Raw genomic sequence first — 11,913 nt, 5'->3', positions numbered from 1 at the left:
ACACACCTGTGCTCTGACACACCTGTGCTCTGACACACCTGTGCTCTGACACACCTGTGCTCTGACACACCTGTGCTCTGACAGAGGAGTTTTTGTAGAATGGCAGGACTTCAGACTCTGGTGAGATCTGTCCTCCAGGAGGAGCTGGAGCAGGAGGTCTGGGTTTCTCCTGGACCTGACCACAGATAAGCAGCAGAGGATGGACTGATGGATGTTTTTGTTTTTATTTAGTTTTAACACAACTTCCTGTCTGCAAACATCTGCAGCCTCCTCTGAAGTCACTAAATAAACAACTCACAGCGTCCATCTTTAAAACTTCTTTAAABTTGATTCTTTTCACACTCGTCCATTTATTTTAAAAACAAAACATGTTCGATGCTGTGAATCATTCTCAGTCCGGTCCTTGTTGGAAATGATTCTGTTTGTTGATGTGGAGCAAACAGGAAGTCCTGATTGTTTGTTTACGTTGATGTGGAGTAAACAGGAAGTCCTGTCTGAGCCTCAGACCTGCTCTAAGTTGTTGTTGCACAGGTTTGTGAGACCACCTCCAGGTCCATCAGGGCCAGCTCTCGGACCTCCTGGAGGAGAGAGTACAGGTTGGGGGTCCTGCTCTGCCTGAACTCCCTCTCCTCTTTGGAAAGTCTGGGTTTCTCCTGCGTCGCCTTCTCCTGCGCCTCCTCGGCCAGCCGCACCACCTCCTGGACCATGTGGTTCTGGTTCTGCGAGCAGGACTGGCGAGGCGCTGCGCTGAGGTGCGGCATGTTGCGGACCACCTCCAGGTGCAGGGTGTCTGCGTGGCAGTTGGTGGAGAGGACAGAGATACGAACCTGTGGAGGAAACAGTGAGTCTGTGAGCCTGTTCGGATCAGAACCTGGTCAGGATGAGCTCGGACTCACAGTGATGTGATCGAACAGCCTGAAGGTGGCGCTGCCGCAGCTGGAGCTGGTGCTGATGTGGTCCGAGTACCGGCGGACCGAGCCGCTCTGCCACTCGCAGCTGCCGTCGGCCCCCACCGACACCACCTGGCCGTCTTTGTTTTTCAMGCAGACCGGAGCCCTCACACCGTACCTGAACGGATCAGAGGCTGTCAGAACCAGAACCAGAACCRGAACATCCACAGAAGAAAGCTGAGCTCTCACTCGGGGACGAACACCAGCACRCCGTCGTCTCGGATGGCGTAGATGATGGCGTCGGACACGCAGCGTGGGTCATTCTGAGGGTCTCGCTCCTTGAAGAAGAGGCACTGGAACACGCCCACGGACAAGTTCTGGGCCCTCTTGGCTGCCTGCCAACACCAGAACCCACAAGATGTCCAGGAGGAACCACAGCTTTGACCTGCAGGAACCAAAGAGCTGTTCTCACCCTGTTCCTGCTGTTGATGTGCTCAGCCACTTCCTGCATGTCCTTATTGCCTTTAACAAGCCCCGCCCCCTCCTCAGCCTGCAGCGCCGCGCTCAGCAGGCGGTGAACCACCACGTCGGCGTAGCGACGGATCGGTGATGTGAAGTGGGTGTACCGGTCCAGAGCCAGACCTGAGGATCAGAACTGTACAGGTTCAGTTTCTGTCCCGTCACCCTGAGCGGGACCAGCAGGGTTTGGTTTACCGTAGTGATAGAACTGGTCCTCRGACTCAGAACCAGTGCAGAAGTACAGGGCCTGGGACATGGCCCGGGTGGCCATCATTCTGAGCAGCCGGTTCACCAGCGTGTCCTGGAGGTCCACRGCCCGGTCCAAAGACTCGGCTAAGGCCTTGTTAGTCCTGCAGGAGTTCAGAGGGAGGGGTTATGAACTTTGACCCGTCAGCAGCTTGGTTTACAAGTTCCTTTAATTCTGACGTTCTCAAAGTGGGGTTCCAGGATCCTCAGGGGTCTGAGACTTATAGTTTGATGGTCCCCAAAATAAATGACAATAAATTATCAATCATGKTTTTCATTTTAACAAGTGCAACCAAATAAAAAATAAAAACATTATTCTCTATAACGCCCTGTCACAATATACAACTTATAAATTTATGTCTAAATTACTAATAAAAGTTTTAAATGTGATCCATTTGTTAACATTACCGTATGCACAAAAGAGGCTTCCAGTTAATTTATTAAATTCCATCTTCAATGTAGATGTCTTAACATTTTCACAAGTTGTCTAAAATGTTAAAGTGTGACAGGGACTTTAAGAAATGTTGAAATATCACTCAGTTATTTTAACCTCTTCAGCCACAAGAGGTTTTCTTGAAGGTTTTTCTCTAAATCCCAGGTGAAATATAATCAGTGTCTCTCAGCATCCTGGTATTAAAATAAAGCTAAACKTGGGAGGTTTCATCAGAAGTATTAAAACAGCTGCTGTGGGTTTAAAGATATTGAGGATGGAATATAATTTATTTTTCGCTCTCACCTGAATAATGTTTCCATTAAACAGTATATAACCCATTTAAAACCATAATGAATCAGGCTAAAACTCTTGGAAACCATAAATCCACCTGTGGACATCACCTGTACAAAGRTTCATGCTGMTAAAATGAACTGGAGCAAAGTTACAGAGGTTTTAGTAAAGAAAATATGGGGGTGTGGGGGGGTCCAGATAAAAGTTTTCAGTCTGTGTGATCAGACTGGGTCACCTGGTGTCGATGCTGAAGCCCCCCGCCTTGGCCGTCTCCACCAGCTGGCTGAACATTTCCTGTCGGGGGGGCGGGTGGCGCCTCAGCAGGGCCTGATGTGGAAAGGCTTCCTGGATCCTGCGGGCCACCCAGTGGTTGGCGTAGATCATGCACTCTGCCACGGTCTCGTGGACCTCCAGGGGCAGCCTGGGGACCAGCGCCGTGATGTTCCTGTCCTCGTCCAGCTGAGCTCTCACCTGGAGGGGAGGAGCCAGCAGGTGAGTGASAACAGCTCCAGCTCTGACAGTCGTCTCTGACAAAACCCAGAGTTCTTCAAATCAACCTTTGCTTAAAAACATTAGAAAACCAAATTCATTTGATAAAACCGTGACCTTTGACCTGCAGGCAGAAGACTGTTACAAAGATTTTCAGTTTGTTTTCACTGAACCTTCAGGAGGAAGTGTTTGTTTCTGTCTGAAGCTTTAGCAGGAGAAACAAGAAAACATGAGTCAGATATTTATTCTCCTCAGAGAAACAAGAAAAGGTCTGAAACTGCCGTGCAGCTCTGAGTCACTCTGGATGTCTACAGATTATGGCTCGGTATGAGGGCTAAAATTAAGACTAATGTGCAACCAGTGGTTGTTACATCCTTGTAGCAGGAGGTAATATCTGTTCCTAACCAGCTACTGATCTGATTAATGATAGGCTGACACTGCTAACTGAGAGGCTGGAGCTGGCCAATGAGAAGGATACTATTCATTTGTGTTAGCAACGGAGAGGCTAGTGACTAGCAAAGATAAGGTAGCTTTAGCATTGGAGAGGCTAGTGACTAGCATGGATAAGCTGGGTTTAGCATTGCTAGTTGCTAGCCACTCTGATGCTAACACAAATGAATAGTCTCCTCATTCTCCAGCACTAACCCCTCAGTTAGCTGGGTCGGCCTATCAATAATCTTTTTTTTTTCCTGCTCTCGGAGGAGTAAGACACTTCTTCCTTCTCTCCTGCCCTTCCTTATTTTTCCCTGCTTTGCTGCTTGGAGGCTTCTTTACATTTTTTCATCCGAAATAAGAAATTATGGATATTTTTATTTTTATGGACTTGGTTATCTGKTCTCTTAATACATTTCTTGGAACAAAGTTTTTTCTTCTTCCATGRGAGGACATGTCAAAGGTGGGACCTCCGTTCTGCTCTGTTCTGGATTTATGTCTGGACTCTGATCACTGGATTCTACAGATTGRCTTGGTGGTCTCCTGGTGTTTCTACAAAACAGCGTCGGTGACTTTTCATCTCCTGGCTGACTGACGAACTCGAAGGATGGCCGTATTCTATCAGAACTTGGACATTGTGCCTTGAGCRAGCTGGACTCGGTCTGCWAGTGGTTCTACTGAGGGTCGCRGGCCGGCTGTGGTCCCTGGACTTTGCTGGCCAGATGGAAATGATCTTGGAGGAAGCTGATAGATCGGCTCGGCAGAATTTGTCCACATTATTTGCCTGACTGGATTCGCCACCTTGAAAGTACCAGCAGAASTCTAAAGCAGATGGAAAATTGTGTCGTCTGCTTGTCTCTTCTGTTCCCWAAACAACTGATTACAGAATCTGGATCTCCCTGACAACAGCCTTGGATCTGTTGACTAAAATCTTCCTGGCTGGATGTGTCGACAAGGCTCTGCCACCATACCTTCCCCCCTCCTGTCGCCCGTTTAATCTGCTTTTCCAGAGCAGGCTGTAAGCTGCACAGAAATGAACAGTTCCATCAATATTTCTTAACTATGGCTACGCTGGATTTGGGGACTGKATTCTTCAGGYCCCCCTAAACTCACTTACTCCTCTGGCTWATAAACTTGCTCTATGCAGAGGTTTTTTCATAAACACCATAGTGTGTCACAGTGTTGATATAATATGATGTTTTTGCTTTTTTACTCATCTTCCCTTGTGTGGTTTTCAGTTTTTCTTTGTTCCTTGGTGCCACGGCAGGCAGCCTGTTACTGCAGCTCCACTGTTTTAAGCTGCTGTAATGTTCAAATTTCCCCACTGTGGGATCAATAAACTTCTATCTTATCTTATCTTATCTTATCTTATCTTATCTTATCTTATCTTATCTTATCTTATCTTACCTCCACCCCCTCCAGCTCCAGCGCTCCTCCTCGGTCCCTCTGAGCCCGCAGGTGCCTCGCCACGCGGGTCAGCGTCTCCAGCGCCTCGATGAGCTCAGCCAGCTTGACGCTCCTCTCCTCGGGGTCGAGCCGGGCCAGCTCTGGTACCTGGGCCTCCTCCCCGTTCAGCAGCGCCTGGGCCAGCTCGTAGTGCAGCTGGTAGGAGGAGCGGATCAGCGTGCGACCGAACCACACCTGGGTGACGTCCAGGGTCTGAGCGTCCAGCTCCCACACCACGCTCATGGCATACCTGAACACGAGGGGACACCTGTCAGGCTGAGGGGCTTCAGAGGTTCTGACAGGAGACACACTGAGTCCACTCACCTGTCCACGCCCCCCAGCAGCGAGCACAGGTCAGAGCTGAGCACAGCTGGAAGCATGTCGTACCTGCGGTCAGCCAGGTAGTAGGTGGTGGCCCTGAGAGTGAGAGCGAGCAACACCTCAGAACGTGACGACAGAAACAAAGTGTCTGCAGGTGCCGGTGGCCCACCTGCTCCTGGCCTCCAGGTCGGTCAGCGACCCCTCCGGGACGAAGTGAGTGACGTCGGCGATGTGGACCCCCAGCTCCAGGAGCTGCCCACCTGCGAGGCTGCGCACCGAYAGCGCGTCATCCACGTCCTCGCAGCCCTGCGGGTCCACGCTGAACACCAGGTGAGTGTCCCTGAGGTCGCGCCGCTGCGCCACCTGAGCCGGATCCACCGTCCACGGCTTCTTTGGAGAGTTCACCGGCAGTTCTCTGAGCTGAATCACAGGAACAGAAATGTTTTATCAAACTGCTGCAGCTCTCTGAGCGTGGCCTACAGAGCTGAAGTCATGATGAGAATTTAACCTTCAGAACAGAAACAAGAGAAACGTCTACAGTCCTGAGGAACACCTGCAGAGTTTCTATCATCAGGATATAAAAGAAATAATGTGCTCCGTCTGTATGAGATAAATCTTGTTCCAGCAGGAACTGAATTTGAATTGTTCAGATTGAATYTGAATGTACATAAATTGAAACTGAATTTAAAGTTTTGTATCTGAATTAATTGTCTTTGAAACTGTGTTTTTGGTTTATTAAAACTTCAGTTTGACTACTTTCACTTTCAGTTCCATAATTCAGATKTTTGTGTCACATCCTGGTCCTTGAGAAAGCCAGGCAGAGTAATCAAACACAGATCCACAGATTTATGTTTCACTTTGGTGAAGTTTCCCTTCTGGATGTAACAGAGTTGATGCAATCCACTGTAAAAGTGACAAAAACAAAGTTATTTTATTGCAGTGATTAATTTGACCTATATGTAGAAGACCCAGACCTCCCTCTCTCCAGACACTTGGACCAGCTCCTCTGGGGGAATCCCAAGGTGTTCCCAGACCAGCTGAGAAACATAGTCCCTCCAGCGTGTCCTAGCGGCTCTACTCTGAGTCCCTCCTGGATGACTGAGCTTCTCAGCACTCTTGAAATCCTTTTTTTTAATTCACAAACTTTCAAGGATGTGAAGAACCTGAGGGAACCCTGTAAGTATACTCCAACTGCTTAAAGAAAAAACTAAAACTTGATAGAAATATAATTTAGAGGATTTGAACAGTGTTTGTTGTGAACTGGAGCTGTGTACATAAACTGATGAGTCAGCATTAGAGGGACTCCTTCCAGTCGTAGGTTCTGTTTGTGTCCAGAACAGCAAAGTAAAACCACCTGCACGGTTCTGACCTGAGCTTCGGAGAACGGAGGCACGTGGATGCAGTTYTCTGTCAGGATGGTCTGGATCTCAGTCTCCAGGTCTCCGGCTGGACCCAGGACCCGCACACTGTGGCCGTTAGGATAGAGAGACGTGCTGTCCCACGAGTCGATACGCACCACCACCCTGTGGTTCTGAGGGGACACAGCTGGTCACGTTCACGCTGTTTGAAACTCAATGAAAATAAAAGAGAGTCAGACCTGCAGAGCGTCAGCCTGCTGGGTGCTCAGACGGATCTTTGGGATGCGTCTGTCCCAGGGTATGGCCAGGATCCGTTGGGAGTTCCTGCTCTGAGACAGAGTCCTGTCCCTGGAGGGGAACGTCACCACGTAGTCCCTCCAGTTCCTCTGCAGGATCCCCACAACCTGACCTGTGGACGCCCAGAGTTCAGTCCAACACYGAGTCAACGTGGTTCTGATGACCGTCAGAGGGTCTGGTCCCACCTGTGGGCATGGCTTTACTCTGGCTGTCCTCCCCCGTCTTCTCGTCCCCCTGTCCCTCAGTCAGAGCCGTGACCTTCCCCCTCCATTTGTCCCGTGGCAGCAGCTCCACTGCGACCAGGTCACCATGAACGGCCCTGTTACGGCTCTTAGAACCAAACASCAGCACCCCTGCACCCAGATCTGAGGACAAGAAGAGCATTTCACCCAGGACAGAGGAACGAGTGAGGAGGAAACACACCTGGACTTCACAGGTACCTGGGTTCTTGTTGGACAAACCCTCTCTGACGATAAGAGCTTGGTTCTGTGCTCGATGTTTGCTCACATGTACAGTCCCCTGATTGGACAGAGACAAAGAGACAAGTTCATTTATTAAATCACTTTATTCACCATCAAACTGTCTCATCTTCAACCTTATCAGGTTCTTTGTCTCGTCTCTCAACACAGATCAAAACTTTCTGTTTTAGATCAGAGCTTCTTCACCTTTTTGACCTCAGGGCCACATTTGTTGAACATAAAGAGGTACGAGGCCCAGTCACATATTATTAATGTATGGATCAAAATGATAATTATTATAAATCTTGGTTTAATTTGTACTGTATTTACATTATAACTAAATTAAATACACTTACAGTTTAAAAGTTAAACTATTGTCACATAACCACAAGACATGATTATAACAAACATTTTTATATTGTAACCTGCCCACACAGACCACTCAGGCTTATCAGCACAAATATATATATATTTTTAACATAAACTATAACAAAAACAGACAATCCAAAAAATAAAATTATGTTTAATTTAAAACATATAAAAACTGTAAAAATTAATTTGATAAAGTACAAATAAAAATAAAGTATTTTTAAAATGTTTGCATGGTAGAAACAGAAGCTGCTCTTCATATTAGTGACAAACAATATCAGTAACAACAGCTTTTTGACAAGTTTAAAGTTTCTTTAAAATACATTCAAAATGTTTAAAAATAAACTACAACAGTTAATTTGATAAAGTGCAAATTAAAATATAGCTGTATCTGTTATGTATTTGATAATGTTTTGAACTTTTAAAATATTACATGGTAAAAACAGAAGCTGCTCTTCATATTAGTGACAAACTTTGGTGTTTTTGATGAGTTACTTTCATTTTTGTTTCTACTTTTCATTTAAAATAAGTTTCCATTCTCAGCAGGTTTCTAAGGTTCTTCTTCTACATATTAAAAAGTTGTTAAACATCTGAGTGGTGCACTACTGCTACTAGTGGTGAAAAGGTGTATTGCACCTTTTACAAAATCAATGAGGTCCCACGGCCCTCTGTGGCCCACAGTTGGACCCATGGGTTAAGAATCTGTATTTTTGATCTTAGCTGCAGCCTGTCTGACCTGCACAACAAAGCATCTCACTAAACTGTGTTTGTTTCCATCATTTCTGCAGAGACATGAGGCAGGCAGGTTTGTACCTGAATGTAGCGTCCTGATTTGATTCCAGCCTCCAGGACTTCAGCAGGAAGATGTTCTGGAAACTCCCTCTGGGAGTTCTCAGCCTCCTTCTCCTGCAGCGCCTGACGGATGGAGCTGTAGAGCTCATGAGCCGCATGAAGGTCCGGCCAGAAGTTCTGCAAATAGTCCTGGGAGACGAACAAAACGAGACAGTTCATCCTGACTGTTCCTGCTGCTGGTTGCAGAGTCCGGTCTGAGGGTCAGGGAGGTCCAGACTAGACTAGACTAGACTAAACTAAACTAAACTAAACTAAACTAAACTAAACTAAACTAAACTTGTGTTACGTGTTGTCAAACGTATCAGATGTGATCTCAGTGAAACCGTTCACCTGAAACGAGACGACAAACACTCCAGAGTTCAAGCTGCTGAACTGCGTCACGGCGTCTGTGTCTTCTGTGATCATCACAACGTTGATCAGACCAGCCAGGTGGTTGTAGTACCAGACTGCAGCAGAGTACACACACCTGCAAACACACGGAGAGCAGCGTAAACAAACAGCTCGACTGAAAAACTGTAAATAAAACGACCTGCGTATCTCACAAAGACACGTTTATTCATAAAGAACACAACCTGTGCAGCAACAACTCCAAACGTTTGGACAACTGTTTCCCTGTGAGAACATCTCTTCYATCAACAGTCTAAACATTCAGGGACAAGTTCAGACTTTGTCCCGTTGGACCCAACTCTGTCCAACTTTAAAACGTCCTGAAAGAATATGGAGGTAGCTGCCACAGCATGAAGCTCCTACCACCGTGCCYGACAGCTGCTTCAGTGGTCTCAGGTCTGAAAGCCTCCAAACATCCTTCCTGTCTCTGTCTGTCATCTTCGTCTCATCTAACTGTTAAACTTGTCTCCAGAAGACATTTGTCTCGTCCGTGTGGACAGGTCCATGTTGATGTAGAACTGGTTTCACTGGAGACAGGGACTCTGGTGTTCCACAGTTTAAAGTGTCTGTGACATGTCTATCCTTCAAATTCAAAAAGTCAAAGAAATCATCTTTATTCTTAAGATAACTGGCATAATACACACGATTTTACCCATTTTGTCTCATAACTGGCCTATTTTCTTTTAAATTTGGCTCAGTCCAAGTGAAACAGGAAGTGACATCAGAGGGGAACTCATTAATAAAATAAACTCTCTGGTCTTTGTTTATTGAAACAAAATTATTTAAACTTTAACTTTTCTTCATCTCTTTGATGGAGACTAAAAATAATCTAAAGAAACATCAGATTCTTCTCTACAGTAATCGTGTTTCCATCCAGTTGTAGATTTTTTATCGAACTTTTCAAAATTCGCAAAAAATTAAATAAAAATTGAATCTAGACTGTTTCCATCTAGTTTCCCTCTCGACTGTTTGATGCGAATAAACGAGGCTACGCAACGTGATTACGTCAGACGAGGCTACGCAACGAGTGATTACTCCAGACGAGGCTACGCAACGCACGATTACGTCAGAAATTATTAGAAATTGTTTTTTTTTTCCTGCAGCCGTGGTTGTGCAGCAGATATTTGTCAAACGGTTCCATCAAACAGAGCTGTAGGTTCTGAACACATTTCATCACAGAACACGAGTCAACCCTGCAGGAGAACTGTTCACTTCCTGCAGGRTTGACTGACGTCTATAATCACAGCTGAGGCACACGCAGCAGGCTGGGAAACATTCWCGTGAACCAGCTGCCGGGACGTTTCTGACTGACATCAGAGCCAGGGGGAAGGACCGGAGCCCACCGACATGCTGCTGACCCTTTCACAGCTCAAGCTTTTAGCTCAGCCTGCAGGAGACACCTGTATTTTAGGAATTAGCTCAAATGAAGATGTTTGCCATAGAAACATGACATTATGAAGCACAAAAGGCTCAAACTCAGACAGTTTTACAGATGTTGRGTTAATAAGTGAGAGTCAAACAGATCATCTCTCATCATTAGATGATGTAAAGGTGGCACTCAGTATGTATTCCTTCAAAGAACATCAGAACTTCAGCTGTTTTACAGGTTTAAAGTCTGTTGGTTCACCTGAGAGCACTCACCTGGTCTGCCACGCCTCCTGGCTCTCTCCTTTCTCTCGTGGACAGTATGAATACGTCTGAAACTCGTTAGCAAAGAGCACACAGTCGTGTCGAGGGTCCTTCAGCAGGTTCCTCAGACGGCTGGAGTACCTGCAGAGACACGAGTCAGAACGCTGCAGAAACGTCCATCTAACCCAGTCCTACTCTCTGAAACACCCATCTAACCCAGTCCTACTCTCAGAAACGTCCATCTAACCCAGTCCTACTCTCTGAAACGTCCATCTAACCCAGTCCTACTCTCTGAAACGTCCATCTAACCCAGTCCTACTCTCTAATCCAGACAAGAACTGTTTCTGATCTTGTTTTGAAGCTAAAACACTAAACAGGAGCAGAATGACTCCATTATTAATCTTGTCTTATTGCAGGAAGTCTCACAGCACAGACTGTCTCTGGTGTCGGTGTGTGAGAGGCGGGGGACACCCTGGACACGTCTCCAGGGACCTTTAGGACTTCCTAATGAAATGTTTTTGGTCTGTAGGGTGAAAATGTAACTTTCCAGCTGCGAGGTAACCGCTCTAACCACTGTTCCACCGTGCTGCAGCTGCTGTTTCTGTGCGCGCTGAATAAAAACGCTGCATCAGCAGAACCTCCAGCAGATTCCTGACTTCATCAAAAATGAATTCTCCTCATGTTAACCATGCAACACCTTCAGGTGAGTCAGCAGAAGCTGAACCCGAGCTGCAGYGGAAGCCGGGGTCAGGTGGATCTCTCTGTTTACGGTCCTCTCCAGGTGAGTCCGAAACAGGAGCAGGGAGATTAACGCTGAGTCAGCAGAACGTCTGCATCAGGACCTGCTTTCAGGTGCAAACACAACGTCTGTCCTGCTTGTTGGTACCTGCGTCCTTTACTGTGCAGAGCCTGGCAGGCGGTCTGCGTGAAGACGATGCCCTGCAGCTCCCTGAACTCCAGAACCTCCAGGAAGTTGACCACCACCTCCACATCTGGCACCACGTAGTGGGTCACATCAGCAGACAGAACCTTTCCCTCTGTTGGAAGAGGACTGGGTCATTCCCACACATGAACACACATGCTTTATATTGTTTTATTAACGCTGCATCAAGTCTGTGTTGCTAGAAAATATCAGATGAACTGGCAGRGGTGTAAAGTAACTAAGTACAAATACTTTACTTTACTTAAAGTGACTGTCACCTGTCCATCAAATACTAAAAGTCAAAACACATTTTATATAAGAAACCTGGCATAAAATGTGATTTTTACCCATTTGTCACATAAATGGCAGATTTTCTTTTGAACTTGGATCAGTCCAAGTGAAACAGGAAGTGACATCAAAGGGGAACTCTCTGGTCTCTGTTTATTGAAACGATATTAATGAAACTCTGACTCATCTTCATCTCTCACAGACTCAAAATAATCTAGGATCAGGACAGAATCATTCAAATCAAAGGACTGTACTTAAGAAGTATTTGTATTTCATGAATTATATT

At 46.3% G+C, this 11,913-nt stretch overlaps 1 protein-coding gene across 1 annotated transcript in view; it reads right to left on the bottom strand.

The window, feature by feature from the left end:
* Window positions 1-205: 205 nt before the first annotated feature.
* Window positions 206-11,913, bottom strand: part of dis3l (DIS3 like exosome 3'-5' exoribonuclease) — a 13,681-nt gene continuing 1,973 nt past the window's right edge. Inside the window, exons 2-18 of the mRNA XM_014032125.1 lie at window positions 11,304-11,454; window positions 10,430-10,558; window positions 8,732-8,867; window positions 8,363-8,530; window positions 7,163-7,241; window positions 6,908-7,087; window positions 6,665-6,834; window positions 6,437-6,598; window positions 5,237-5,487; window positions 5,071-5,163; window positions 4,708-4,996; window positions 2,615-2,850; window positions 1,605-1,759; window positions 1,363-1,532; window positions 1,140-1,285; window positions 897-1,068; window positions 206-827 (exon numbers count right to left, since the gene is read on the bottom strand). Coding sequence (XP_013887579.1) covers window positions 513-827; window positions 897-1,068; window positions 1,140-1,285; window positions 1,363-1,532; window positions 1,605-1,759; window positions 2,615-2,850; window positions 4,708-4,996; window positions 5,071-5,163; window positions 5,237-5,487; window positions 6,437-6,598; window positions 6,665-6,834; window positions 6,908-7,087; window positions 7,163-7,241; window positions 8,363-8,530; window positions 8,732-8,867; window positions 10,430-10,558; window positions 11,304-11,454 — 3,002 coding nt within the window. The 3' untranslated portion in view covers window positions 206-512. The remainder of the gene's footprint in view (window positions 828-896; window positions 1,069-1,139; window positions 1,286-1,362; window positions 1,533-1,604; window positions 1,760-2,614; window positions 2,851-4,707; window positions 4,997-5,070; window positions 5,164-5,236; window positions 5,488-6,436; window positions 6,599-6,664; window positions 6,835-6,907; window positions 7,088-7,162; window positions 7,242-8,362; window positions 8,531-8,731; window positions 8,868-10,429; window positions 10,559-11,303; window positions 11,455-11,913) is intronic.

The sequence above is a fragment of the Austrofundulus limnaeus genome, unplaced genomic scaffold, assembly GCF_001266775.1.
Source record: "Austrofundulus limnaeus strain Quisiro unplaced genomic scaffold, Austrofundulus_limnaeus-1.0 Scaffold1379, whole genome shotgun sequence".
Lineage (NCBI taxonomy): Eukaryota > Metazoa > Chordata > Actinopteri > Cyprinodontiformes > Rivulidae > Austrofundulus > Austrofundulus limnaeus.
The sequence above is the reverse complement of the archived record's forward strand: the minus strand, read 5'-3'. Positions and strand labels throughout refer to the sequence as shown.